The 14,637-nt window shown below is 44.6% G+C and overlaps 1 protein-coding gene across 1 annotated transcript in view; it reads right to left on the reverse strand.

Moving 5' to 3' along the window:
• Window positions 1-4,764: 4,764 nt before the first annotated feature.
• Window positions 4,765-14,637, reverse strand: part of LOC115146355 (EARP-interacting protein homolog) — a 43,293-nt gene continuing 33,420 nt past the window's right edge. Inside the window, exons 7-9 of the mRNA XM_029688387.2 lie at window positions 8,362-8,529; window positions 5,528-5,695; window positions 4,765-4,987 (exon numbers count right to left, since the gene is read on the reverse strand). Coding sequence (XP_029544247.1) covers window positions 4,813-4,987; window positions 5,528-5,695; window positions 8,362-8,529 — 511 coding nt within the window. The 3' untranslated portion in view covers window positions 4,765-4,812. The remainder of the gene's footprint in view (window positions 4,988-5,527; window positions 5,696-8,361; window positions 8,530-14,637) is intronic.

Here is a 14,637-nt window from a genome sequence, read left to right on the forward strand (position 1 = left end):
TCTCCTCTATATGTCTCTTGGTATTCACTAACAGTCACACTAGGATTAGGAGATCCGGGGTCGTGGCGTGAAGATGCTCGTCACCACCGCTGGCATGTACACTAGAGGTCACATGACTGGGTGACACAAACGATACTTGGCAGTTGCGCCGGGTGGAACAGTTGAACTCTGGGAGCTCGACGCTACTGCATGCGTCACATTTCCATCGGCTGTTTCCTACGATATTTAAAGCAGTCACCTCCGAAAACACCTCACCACTCCTGATTCACACTGGAATACTGAAGTATTAACAGAAGAGAGGGACTGGGGCCGGGAAGTAATGTGGTGTAGCCTGTGGACACTAAAACAGTGGTACACAGCACAGCAGCACAGTGTTCCAGTCATCTGCAGTATCAGCAGTCCTCTTCTCTCTCCACAGGTGGAGACTGCATATTGAATATCAATGGAGCATTGTTAGTTTACTCTATTACTGTGAATGTATTAATAGCAAGGCCATTGAGGAATACCGATCAGGTGGTGTCCGTTAGGACTCAGGAGGCACGTATTCAGATGTTTGTTACGAGATTAAAAGATCTGCATCTGTGATGTAGATAGCTGAATTATTGGAATATTTTTGTCATCCATCTATTGATGCCTATCCACACCTCTGTCCATATTTTACCCCTGTCATGTCTTTGGCTATGCCGGATTAAGTGATATAACATACTATTCTATAAAATTATTTCTCCGTAATTAATATTACCTGATTGAGCTAATCATGTAAATGTAATTAACTAGAGTCGGGCACAAGAAAATAATATTTATAGAGCTGTTATCTTCCGAATAAACTCTTAAAGACCTAGTAATATTTTACATCAATAGCAGTCAATATTAATCGTCATCTTAATTCAGTCTCATCTGAAAGTTGTAAATTCTTAGTTATCCGTACAAACCCTGGCTAACAATTTGAATCAACAATACAAAATTGAGTTTAATTATTTATTTACTAAATACCTAACTAATCACACAGAATTACACATACACATATTTAAATCATAACTTGATTACAAATTACATCATAAAGTAAAACGTCCCTAGCGGGCGGTACAGATATGACAGCTGGTTACACAAAAGAAAAGGGGCTGGGTTTGAGTGAAAGAGCGGGAAGAATGAGGAACAAGGGGCGAAGCTGTGCTATCGTAAATACAGTATCTTATGCATTCTAAATTACCACCCATTTGGAAAAGGAAAATGCAATAAATATTTACTCTGAGCTGCGCTTCGGCAGGTTGGTGGTAAATGGAAGGCCGTGTTGCCCAACCAAGTCCTTTGTCCCTTGAAGAATGTCTCTGCTGGTAAATTGAATACGTTGTAGTAACGTCGTTGTATGGTAGACGGGATACTCTGTCCGTTCCTTCCTAACCCTCATTTGCAGCGGCTGTTGCTAACTCAACGGCTAGGAGGTATCACTTCTGTAGTGAATAAGAGTTCAAAGTTCATACCATTCGCAACCAAAGCTCACGCTGATGTTGGCTTCGTTCTGTAGTTATTATCTGAACCATTCTGACATCGGACCGTCGTCCTCACGTCCTTGGTGGTTATATTGTCGTCAAGGGCTTATATAGGAAGGGAGAGGAGGGCGTGTTTGAAAAGTTTTATAGCCCATGTCCCTTCACAGGGGCGGGCCACTGATTGAGCAGAGCCCTATCTTATGAAAACCAAAATCTCACATTTTAGAAGCTAAAATCACATTTCATCCCATCACAAATAATTTCATATTCAAACATTTAAATTGAACAACAATTCCATGTGAATCCGATAACTCTGATGTGTCTGATGTCCACTTTCCACATGAGAATGTCTCCGATGACAACCGAACTGACATCATATTCATTAAGTACCATCGCATATGTTCCATTGGTCGGATTACCAGAATATAGTTCATTTCCCCCCACCTTCTGATGTTCCCAGAATCTCTATGTTAACCAAGGGTTTTGCAAATGTAACATCAGTAGGGTAGAGAGGAAAAAGAAGGGAAAGAGGTATTTATGACTGTCATAAACCTACCCCCAGGCCAACGTCATGACACCCCTCTATAGTTGTGTCTTTCAGTCTTGGCATGCAAGCTTCCTCAGTCACCAACACACACACACACACACACACACACACACACACACACACACACACACACACACACACACACAGCGAGAGTTCTGATAGAATACAAAGAACACGCTAATTGTTTACAAGCTTGTCACACCAGCAGCATCTTAGTGGACAAAGGAGAGGGATGTGTGTGTCGCTGGGGCACGGGGTGTGTGCATTTGTGTTTCCAACCGATAAGCATCGCAATCCCAAGTTAAAGACAGTATAGATAGAAGGATGGGTTGGGGAAGATTATGTTTTCAGCTTCCAAACCACTTTAGACTTGCACCCCAATCCCCTTTTCAATAATTGACTGGGCTATAATGAGGGGTGTAGATGTGAGCTGCCTTCCAGAGGAGGGGAAGGGTGTTACTCTGCATTCAAGACCAGTCCTGGACACCATCCTGGGCATGGTTAATGAAGACCCACAGCCTCCCCTGGCACCATGGAGCTCTGCTCGGAGACTGAGCCCTGAGCAGAGTCAAGCTGCAATTAAAAGGGCTGTCAGTGGTGTCTGGCTCTAACGAACCTCTGCACTGTCACTATCGACCAGCATCAACACATGCTGTACAGGAAGACAGGGATGGGGGAGAAGGAGGAAATGGAAGTAGGAGAAGAGAGGAGATGGGCTCGAAGTGGAAGGGTGGAGGAAGAGGAGAAAGGGCAAGGAGGTAGTGGAAGAGAAGGAAAGATTGGGAGAGGGTTTGGGGAGAGAGTGGTGATCTAGGAACCATGATGCCATGTGTCGACCTCCAGTCATTCCCCAGGGTTAAGCTGCCATTGAGGTATGCAGGGATCCCCCACAGGCATCTCTGACAAGACTACCTATGGGCTCACAGTCAAAGAGAAAAGCCTTCAGAAGATCCCCTTATAAAAGCTTAGTAAAGTAACTGTTCACCAATAATAATGAACAACATTCAGTTTACATTCATAGCATTTAATTGACAATGTTCAGAACAGATATATAGCAGTTTTTCTGTATTTTCTGTCCAAACATACATAGTCATCTGCATCATTAAAGGGGAATGGAATGTGTAGCCTTATCAGTTCATAGAATGGGAGGGTGAGAAAGAGAGAGACGGAGAGAGAGAGAGAGACAGAGAGAGAGAGAGAGAGAGACGGAGAGCGAGAGAGGAATAGCAAGAGGGAATGCGAGAGCATGTAGGTGCAGGGTCTGGTGAGTGTGGCTCTCCTGATGGCCCTCGAACACAGTTGGTTCCCCCTCCCTTCCCATCCCTCTCCCTCTATTCCTGTCTCCACATCCCTCCCCCTCTATTCCTCTCCCATCCCCATCCCTCTCTCCACATCCCTCCCCCTCTATTCCTCTCTCCCCATTCTTCGTCCTCTCTCCCCATCCCTCACCCTCTATTCCTCTCCTCATCCCTCCCCATTCTTCGCCCTCTATCCCTCTCTCCCATCCCTCCCCCTCTCTCCCCATTCTTCGCTCCTCTATTCCTCTCTCACCATTCTTCGCCCTCTCTCCCCATCCCTTGCCCTCTATCCCTCTCCCCATCCCTCCCCATTCTTAGCCCTCTTTCCCTCTCTCCACACCCCTCCCCTCTCTCCCTATCCCCATCCCTCGCCCTCTATTCCTCTCCCCATTCTTCGCCCTCTATTCCTCTCTCTCCCATCCCTCACCCTCTATTCCTCTCTCACCATTCTTCGCCCTCTCTCCCCATCCCTCGCCCCTCTATTCCTCTCCCCATCCCTCCCCATTCTTAGCCCTCTTTCCCCTCTCTCCACACCCCTCCCCTCTCTCTCCATCCCCCCCTCTCTCCCCATCCCTCGCCCTCTATTCCTCTCCCCATCCCTCCCCATTCTTCGCCCTCTATTCCTCTCTCCCATCCCTCACCCTCTATTCCTCTCTCACCATTCTTCGCCCTCTCTCCCCCTCTCTCCCCATCCCTCGCCCTCTAATCCTCTCCCCATCCCTCCCCATTCTTAGCCCCTCTTTTCCTCTCTCCACACCCCTCCCCTCTCTCCCCATCCCCATCCTCGCCCTCTATTCCTCTCCCCATCCCTCACCCTCTATTCCTCTCTCCCATCCCTCACCCTCTATTCCTCTCTCACCATTCTTCGCCCTCTCTCCCCTCTCTCGCCCTCTATTCCTCTCCCCATCCCTCCCCATTCTTAGCCCTCTTTCCCTCTCTCCACACCCCTCCCCTCTCTCCCCATCCCCATCCCTCACCCTCTATTCTCTCTCCCATCCCTCGCCCTCTATTCTGCTCTCCCATCCCTCCCCATTCTTCGCCCTCTATTCCTCTCTCCACATCCCCATCCCTCCCGCTCTATTCCTCTCTCCCATGCCCATCCCTCCCCTCTATTCCTCTCTCCCATCCCTCCCCCTCTATTCCGCTCTCCCATCCCTCCCCCTCTATTCCGCTCCTCCCCATCCCTCCCCCTCTATCCCGCTCTCCCCATCCCTCCCCTCTATCCCGCTCTCCCCATCCCTCCCCCTCTCTCCCTCTCCCCATCCCTCTCTCCCATCCCTCCCCTCTATCCCTCTCTCCGCATCCCTCCCCTCTATTCCTCTCTCCCATCCCTCACCATTCTTCGCCCTCTATCACTCTCTCCACAACCCTCCCCCTCTCCCCATCCATCGCCCTCTATCCCTCTCTCGTGATTCCTACTTCTCCCCCCCAAAACTGGCCCTCTATCCCTCTTTTCTCAGTCCAGTGCGAGGTCTGTCTAGAGCAGGATATGGTATTTGAGTGCGCGGGGGACCCTGTTGATGACCAGTCTGCCATCGTAGCTGAGTGAGGCAAAGAGCCATGGGTCTGCCGAGGACCACTCCACCGCGTATACACTGTCCTCATGCTCCTCATAGGTAGAGATGATACTGTCCTGCAGGGGCTCCTTAGTTCTAGAACACACACATGGGTGAGGTGAGTTGAATAGGGCGAGTTAAGGACAAGGCTGCCTACCACACACAAACAAAGGTCTAGTTATATTACTCAGTCTCTGTTCAAGGTCTGGTTGTGATTAAACCAGGCACAGTACTCCTCCACACAGCTGACCCTGGCTTCCTATACACATAATAGGCTAGTTACTGTATCCTTTAAAAAATATCTATCTATATATATTATCACAATGTGTAGTGGTAGAGAGTCGGCACAGAAACGGAACAAAATAGGGCATTGCAAAGAATAGCAGAGGTTGATGAAGACCAGAGTACAGCGCTGAATCAAATGTATCAAAAATATGATTACTAATATCTGGACGACTGTTGCACTGACCATGAGATGATGGATACAGTGATGACTGTGGACAGTTAAGGCTGAGGTTGGTCCAATATGGCTCAAAGGGGGGCCAGTTCTGGACAGATATGTCAGAAAGTGGACAGTGTTGACAAGTTATGACTGAGTGGACGTATGTCGTAAAGGTTTTGTCTTAGGGTCCATACTTCTCGTCCTGGTGGTTGTCCTCTCCGTCGCTGAGGTCATCGTCGTCCACCAGGTGACCGAAGGGCTCGGAGGAGATGGACACCATGTTGGACAGAATCACCCTGCTGTCGCTGCTGCCGGTCAGCACCAGCTGGTCATGAGAGTGGTTGAAGCGCACGCTCCACACCCTGGGCACACACACAGGGAATCAGTGAATGGGTGTTTTTAATACATCCAATTTTAGTATCTATACATCTCCTTTTCTCCACTATCCGTCTCTCCCTCGGAGTGCAGGTTGACGTTTATTGTCATGAGTCTTATCCGGGAGGTAGAACTGAGCAATTTCTACTATATGGACCAGCTGAAAAGTCAAAATTGGCAATATTGTAAAAATGTATGAAAACAAAATGAGCTTTTTGGTCTTAATTTAAGTTTAGTCAAATTAGATTTTATGACTTTGTGGCTGTGTCAGCTAGTGACCACTCAGCATAGCAGCTTCTAGAGCAAAAGTCATGACAATAAATACCAACCTGCCCTCTGGCTCTTCAGTACATTTGTATGTGGTAATTGAGATGGATGTGGGCTTTGTTTCTCTGCTGTTTAGTTTGTACTGCCGTAAGGTGTTGTGTAATGATGGTTAGTCAGTCTCTCTCATCCTAGGGCAGAGCTCAGTGGTGGATCCTAGCTCCTTATCGAGTGTGATTGAAGAATAACTGACCTGTTGACAGAAAAGCTGCCTCGGCGCACTCTTTCCTCTTCCCTTCTAAAATTGTTTTGTCCCTAATAGCAGAGCCCTGACGCCCTCGAAGCACTGTTCAGAAAACACTGGTAGGCTGGAACCTACTATCTATCAGAATAGACATCTACACTGTTAAGGATACATTTGGCCCATCTATCTGTCTTTCAGAGATAGCACCCTGTGTGTGTGTGTGTGTGTGTGTGTTTTTATCATGCAGTGATTGGTGTGCTGCTCTAGCTGCAGCAACGGCATGGCTCTCAGACAGTCATTATCTGAGAGCGTGTCTCTACAGACATAGTACACACACCCCTGAGTACTGCAGGGCACTGTGTTCAGCTAGCTACTTACATAGCCCTGAGCACTGCAGCTCATCACAGAATAGCTACAGTAAGCACCTATAACACCTGAACACAGGGCCGGTCCTTGCCATTCTGCTGCACTAGGCGAGACCAAAAAATGCTACCCCCCGCAAAAGCGGAACAGTCCCATTAAGTAAAATGACGTTGAAAACTGATTATGTATTTTCCAGACGTTGAAGTGTGGTTCAATTTAGGTTCTGAATGAAAGATGAAAATACGTATTTTCCGTACGTTTAAAATACATAATTTCCAGGATGTTGAAAAATCATATTTTTTGGACGTTGAAATCAGGTTTATTTTCTGTTCTGAATGAAAGTAGAAAATACTATTTTTCCAGATGTTGAAAATATATATTTTCCCTGATGTTGAAATCAGGCTCATTTTTGTTACTGAATGAAATTTGAAAGTACGTTTATAGACTATGTTTTGTTTGGGCCAAATCAAGGCTGCTCCCGACCGGACAAAATCTGAACCAAACATAAAGGTCTATGATTGGTTCAAATATGGGCCAGACCGGACCACAAATCAATGTCCGTGGAAATCAAGGCCGGTCTGCACCGCACTAAATCTGAACCAAACATCGTCCATGATTGGTTCAGATTTTGTCTGGACCGGACCAAAAACCAAAGATTGTGGATGTGGAAATCAAGGCCAGTTTGGACTGCACCAATAAATATGTCCGAAATGCAGAGCCTATTTGCAAAGTGTTTACACAGCAGGAAACGCAGAAATATTTTATTTTTCGCTATGATCAGCTTGTCAAAAGTTGACAGATACAAACTTAAAACCACTGATGGGGTGAAACTCCCTGGACAACAGTTGTGATTGTCCGTTTTACTTTGACCTGTCCTGTTCTCAGGATATGTTGTTTTTTAACATGAGAGCACATTTTTTATTTGATTGGGTGCCATTTAGGTTGGGCTACTTGATCGGAGAAACCTGCATGATGTAAAACGTGTCCGTCTCATTACATTCTCATACATTTTATCTCCAGCATGTAGGCTACAGGAAATGCCACATACTCTTTCTACAATATCCTATACAGTATCTGCTACATGATTTATGTTAGATGATTTATTTGACGGCATGTTGGTGGAGCGCCGCAGCGATGCATCTCTCCAACAGCACTCTGGAGAGGCGCGCTGGGAATGGACAAGCTAACTTAAAGTGTGCACTGCTTATCACAGGGCGGCATCAGCGCCCACCTATAAAGCACATGTGCCACTAGTTGAGAGAAATTGTCATTGTTTTTAGGCAGAATTACGAGAGGTTTTATGTGTCGTTGTTGGAGGTGAGTCTTGGTCAGTTTAGCTCAGAAAATTCCCCCCTTGTCAATCTGCCGCCATAGGAGGCTGCTTAATCCTGCCTAATGAGCGGGCCGGCCATGCCTGAACATGGCAGTGCAATGTACTTAACCTCTGATGGACAAGTTCTTTACATGAATGCATATTTGTAGCAGCAGCAAACTCCTTCTCATAACTAGACATACAGTACATTTTGACAGGCCCGGGCCAGTATATACAGTAGGGTAAGCACGCATACATGAGTGGGATAGGACTGTTCAGTGTCCTTTGTTAGCAAATTGATGCTTATTGGTAGGAATGATGTTCATTTTCTGTTGGTTGTACAAAGAGTGGGTTTGAGGCTACAAGTACTATTCCACAAAGATGGGAAGAATGTGGATGTATCTGCTGTGTGTGTGTGTGTGCTTGTGTCCTGTGCGTGTGTGTGTCTACAGCGCAGCACAGGTGCCCACCAGTGGGAGTGCTCTTCCAGGGTCTTAACTGGCTCGTTGATGTTTCTCACGTCCCAGAATTTGACCTTGCAGTCGTCCCCACAGCTGGCCAGGTAGTACTGTTTGTTAGGGTTGAAGTCCAGGTCTCGAACCAGCTGCCCGTGAGCATTCTCGATGCAGTAGATCTGACTGGGGACAAGAGAGAGAGGGGGAATGATAGAGAAAGAGAGAGAAATGAGAGAGAGAGAAAGGAGAAAACACCAGAACAACCCTCCCTGATGACATCTATCAGAGATAGAAGCCTGTAGTGGTGCTGTACACTAGGTGAAGGCCAGACTGGATTTCCTGCCCTATAAAAGCCTGACTTGTTATAAAGCCAAGAGTCATAATCACACACGGCCTTGACTTCCTACTCCTCTCTGCTGGGGAGAGGTAAGTGTTGAGGTAAGTGTTGAGGCACCAAAAAAGGAATGAAAGACCAGAGAAGAAGAAAGAGGAAATATTTGTCTGCTTCAGATGCTGTTTGTTGTAATCCTTCTCTCCTCTCAACTAGACAGGAACATACACCTTTCCTCTCATCTTCTCTTCTGTCCTCCACTTATCTCCCCCTCCCCATTCCTCCCTACCTATCCCCCTCCATTCCTCCTCTCATCTTTCCTCCATCTCCCGCTGTGATGACTGAAGAGGAACCAGGGCGGCCTATGGAAAAGTATTGCCCACAGTGCTCCTTGATCTCCTCCACCAAACACCATGTACCCTGCCACCTGCTGATCTCATTAAAAAGGGAGGTAAAATACAATGACCTGATGGCTTCAATGAGGTCAGGATGACAGTCTATATGGCTCTATGACTATATGGTTTGGGACGTCACAGAGCGACCAGACACTGGCATCAGCTCCCTCCCTCTCACCCCAAAAAATGTCAACAGCGTTTCATCTTGTGGCTTTTAAAATGACTTGAGATTATATTTTGATGTATAGCATTTCACACCGGGGTGTGTGTGGTGTCACTCTGCTGTCATATGCACAATCTACCCCCGATTGACTGACTCCTCTGTAACCGGTGTGACCTCTGGCCATGGTGTGACAGTGTGTGTGTGTCGTAAACTCTGTCCTCCATGGAAAAGGACGCACAGGGGAAATGGAGCAGGAAATTGGGTTAGTTTCGGTGCTTCCAGAATGCTTCCGAGCATCCTGCTCCCCTCCCTCCACCTAGCAAATATAACATGGGAATCCTGAGCAAAGCCTGGCTGGAACCCTCCTGACAAAGTATTGGGGATTATAGAACTTCCTAGCTTAAGCCTCCGGACACAGTGAAACTAAATCTACTCGTTCTCCCTTACGGCTGTGAGGGCCAAAACAAGCTATTACACACAGGAACATGTGCACACACACACACTGCCCCCTCTAACCTCAGTCTGGGTGATACATCGCTATGCTGAGGGGATGGACTGGATATCACACTCATCACAGGTCTCCGTTTCTATGACAACTGCAGTTTCATCGTTTATCAAAATTAAAGCCTAGCTTTGAGAGGAGTTGGGAAGGAAGGAGGGAGGGAGAGACTGTCCATGCACAAAAGTAAGGGATCATTACATCAAAATTGTGGGTTGATTGATGGATATGTTTATGGCCAATAATAAAGCAATTCCTGATGCTTAAAAGTCTCAGAGCAACAAAGTGTTCCTAGTGTTACTGTGTAAATATGAACAGCCATGCCAATAAACTCCCAAAAGTATACAATTGAAGTCAGAAGTTGACAAACACTTAGGTTGGAGTCATTAAAAGTTGTTTTTCAACCACTCCACAAATTTCTTGCTAACAAACTATAGTTTTGGCAAGGCGGTTAAGAAATCTACTTTGTGGATGACACAAGTAATTTTTCCAACAATTGTTGACAGACAAATTATTTCACTTATAAATTACTGTATCACAATTCCAGTGGGTCAGAAGTTTACATACATTAAGTTGACTGTGCCTTTTAACAGATTGGAAAATTCCAGAAAATGTCATGGCTTTAGAAGCTTCTGATAGGCTAATTGACATAATTTGAGTCAATTGGAGATGTACCTGTGGATGTATTTCAAGGCCTACCTTCAAACTCAGTGCCTCTTTGCTTGACAGCATAAGAAAATCAAAAGAAATCAGCCAAGACCTCCACAAGTCTGGTTCATCCTTGAGAGCAATTTCCATAAGCCTGAAGGTACCACGTTCATCTGTACAAACAATAGTATGCAAGTATAAACACCATGGGACCATGTAGCCGTCACACCGCTCAGGAAAGAGACACATTCTGTCTCCTAGAAATGAATGTACTTTGGTCCAAAAAGTGCAAATCAATCCCAGAACAACAGCAACGGACCTTGTGAAGATGCCGGAAACAGGTACAAAATAATCTATATCCACAGTAAAACGAGTCCTATATCGACTTAACCTGAAAGGCCGCTCAGCAAGGAAGAATCCACTGCTCCAAAACCACCATAAAAAATCCAGACTATGGTTTGCAACTGCACATCGGGACAAAGATCAAACTTTTTGGAGAAATGTCCTCTGGTCTGATGAAAAAATATATATATGTTTGGCCATAATGACCATCGTTATGTTCGGAGGAAAAGGAGGGAGGCTTGCAAGCCAAAGAACAGCATCCCCAACCTTGAAGCACGGGAGTGGCAGCATCATATTGTGGGGGTGCTTTGCTGCAGGAGGGACTGGTGCACTTCACAAAATAGATGGCATCATGAGGAGGGACAATTATGTGGATGTATTGAAGCAACATCTCAAGACTTCAGTCAGGAAGTTAAAGCTTGGTTGCAAATGGGTCTTCCAAATGGACAATGACCCCAAGCATACTTCCAAAGTTGGCAAAATGGCTTAAGGACAACAAAGTCAAGGTATTGGAGTGGCCATCACAAAGCCCTGACCTCAATCTTATAGAAAATTTGTGTGAAGAACTGAAAAGGCGTGTGCGAACAAGGAGGCCTACAAATCTGACTCAGTTACACCAGCTCTGTCAGGAGGAATGGGCCAAAATTCACCCAACTTATTGTGGAAAGCCTGTGGAAGGCTACACGAAACGTTTGACCCAAGTTAACAATTTAAAGGCAATGCTACCAAATACTAATTGAGTGCATGTAAACTTCTGACTCACTGGGAATGTGATGAAAGAAATAAAAGCTGAAATAAATCATTCTCTCTACTGTTATTCTAACATTTCACATTCTTAAAATAAAGTGGTGATTCTAACTGACATAAAACAGGGAATTTTTACCTGGATTAAATGTCAGGAATTGTGAAAAACTGAGTTTAAATGTATTTGGCGTATATAAGGTGTATATAAACCTCCGACTTCAACTGTACATCTGACATTGTAAATAAACCCATAATCTATTTCATGGAGAGGTATAATATTTCCCTGTCTGAAGTTGTCCAGTAACAGTAATGTTGTGACCGGTCTGCCATCCTGGGGACAGAAGATGAGAAGGTCATGGATGATTGATGTGACAGACAAAGTTCGGGAGGTTAACGTCAAATAAACAAAACACATGTCGCTCGCAGTAGACAACTTTGATAAACTGTTAGTATCAAACTGCTGAGGGCTGAAGAAAATCCACTTTTTCTATCCCATCCTTCTACATAAACAAAACATAGCAAATCATTCTGGTTTAGAAGTGAGCAGCACCAGTGGGCTCTAGTGACTGTAGTTCTCTGTCTGGGTGAGATGGCTGTCCTATTCTATCCTGTTCCCCATTGTTGTCGGATGCCAGTGTGACTGTTTGAGTCCCTGCAGTGAGTCTCTCGACCCAGAGTGTGATGGAGCAAATAGAACTAGCATCAATCACACAGCTCTGCTGTCTACTCCATCTCTTCCCGAACACGCCTGGATACATGGGGATAAAACACTTTATTGAAAACACATCCGCTTTACAGATCAAGTAGAGGTTAGTGTGGTTGGTAAGTAAGTAATTCACAACAATGTTAAATTGAAATGTTAAACATAGCCTACTATACTAAACATAGCCTACTGTACTAAACATAGCCTACTATACTAAACATAGCCTACTATACTAAACATAGCATACTATACTATTCACACCAGGGTTTTCATTATCCGGTAATTGCTGGCTTTTGCCCCTAAAAAGCAAAAAAGGAGATAAATTAAAATAGTTGCTAACCAAATTGACCAGGAGAAAAACAATGGTAGGAAGGCTATCAGCACATCACCCACCACTTTACAATGTGATCCGTAGGCAGTATGCATTTTGAAAACATATTTAATTGTTTTAAAACCTGAATGTTTGACTTTATATTATGAGGCGTGTCTTACCTTGCTTATAAAACCAACCATGGAAAAGTGGAGGCAATTATTTGATAAAGAATTCACAGGCAACGCTTGAGTTTCAAGTTTGGAGAAGCAGACAAATCATCCTACCATCTGCATGTCAGTTATGATTGGGCATTTTCATGGAACAGGTTCATTTCAATAATAACGTTTCCGTTTCTCAAAATCAGTGTCACGTGGTTAAATCATTCAAATCTTAATAAAAACGATACAAATATACAAGTTTAAATTAAACTAATGTGAAAGCATCAGCCTCTGCCATATGGACACATTGCTTGATAAACAGTGATCATTGGCGGCTAAATAGCCTAAATGAGAGCATAGTGAATTGCAATATTGTATCAAATAAAAAAAACTGGATCCTTCCAGAAACTGTCTCTTGGGAACTTGCAACATTGTATAAACTAGCCTATTCCGGGCCCAGAGTTTCCCGCTGAGCTGGCACTGACAGCTGTTTCAGCGCAAGAGAAAGAAATGTATTTTATGACGTTCCATTGGATATATGGGATCATCAGATGATGATATTTTGCACTTTCACACAGAGGCTTGGTGATTATCGAGGGAGTGATTGTTGGCAAGATAATTCAAATAGGCCAACAGTGAGGAACTATTAGGCTATAATTCGCAATATGTAAAACAAAAACAGACTTCGTTGACTTACTGTGTGAGGTGAAGAAAAAATAACTGAGAAGCTAAGCATATTAGTGGAGGACCTGGTGACTAAGACAATCAGATATCAAACATCCCCAAATGGGCACCTTCCTAGATTAGCGTGCAGCAGGCCAGGTAGGCAACTACTATACGTGCTCAAGCGTGCATGCTCCCTCAACATTAACATGACAGAGAAACCAGACCGATGCTCATTGCCAGTGGGGGTTCTAGCTTGCATGGCTCACTGGGCGAACACACCCGTCCCCTTCTTCTTGTCTCAACTAGAGGTTGGGCGATTAATTAGGGCCGATTTCAAGTTTTCATAACAATCGGTATTTGGCATTTTTGGACGCCGATTACATTGCACTCCACGAGGAGACTGCGTGGCAGGCTGAGCACCTGTTACGCGAGTGCAGCAAGGAGCCAAGGTAAGTTGCTCGCTAGCATTAAACTTATCTTATAAAAATAATCAATCTTAACATAATCACTAGTTAACTACACATGGTTGATGATATTAACTAGCTTGTCCTGCGTTGCAAATAATCAATGCGGTGCCTGTTAATTTATCATCAAATCACAGCCTACTTCACCAAACGGGTGATGATTTAACAAGCGCATTCGCGAAAAAAAGCATTGTCGTTGCACCAATGTACCTAACCATAAACATCAATGCCTTTCTTAAAATCAATACACAAGTATATTTTTTTAAACCTGCATATTTAGTTAAAAGAAATGCATGTTAGCAGGCAATATTAACTAGGGAAATTGTGTCATTTCTCTTGTTCTCTGTGCAACAGAGTCAGGGTATATGCAGCAGTTTGGGCCACCTGGCTCGTTGTGAACTGTGTGAAGACCATTTCTTCCTAACAAAGAGAGTAATTAATTTGCCAGAATTGACATAATTATGACATAACATTGAAGGTTGTGCAATGTAACAGCAATATTTAGACTTATGGATGCCACCCGTTCGATAAAATTTCATATTTCACTGAAAGAATAAACATTTTGTTTTCGAAATGATAGTTTCCGGATTTGACCATATTAATGACCTAAGGCTCATATTTCCGTGTGTTTATTATATTACAATTAAGTCAATGATTTGATATAGCAGTCTGACTGAGTGGTGGTAGGCAGCAGCAGGCTCGTAAGCATTCATTCAAACAGCACTTTCCTGCGTTTGCCAGCAGCTCTTCGCAATGCTTGAAGCACAGCGCTGTTTATGACTTCAAGCCTTTCAACTCCCGAGATTAGGCTGGAAATACTATAGTGCCTATAAGAACATCCAATAGTCAAAGGTATATGAAATAC

Source organism: Oncorhynchus nerka, unplaced genomic scaffold, assembly GCF_034236695.1.
Source record: "Oncorhynchus nerka isolate Pitt River unplaced genomic scaffold, Oner_Uvic_2.0 unplaced_scaffold_25___fragment_4___debris, whole genome shotgun sequence".
NCBI classification, from domain to species: Eukaryota; Metazoa; Chordata; class Actinopteri; order Salmoniformes; family Salmonidae; genus Oncorhynchus; species Oncorhynchus nerka.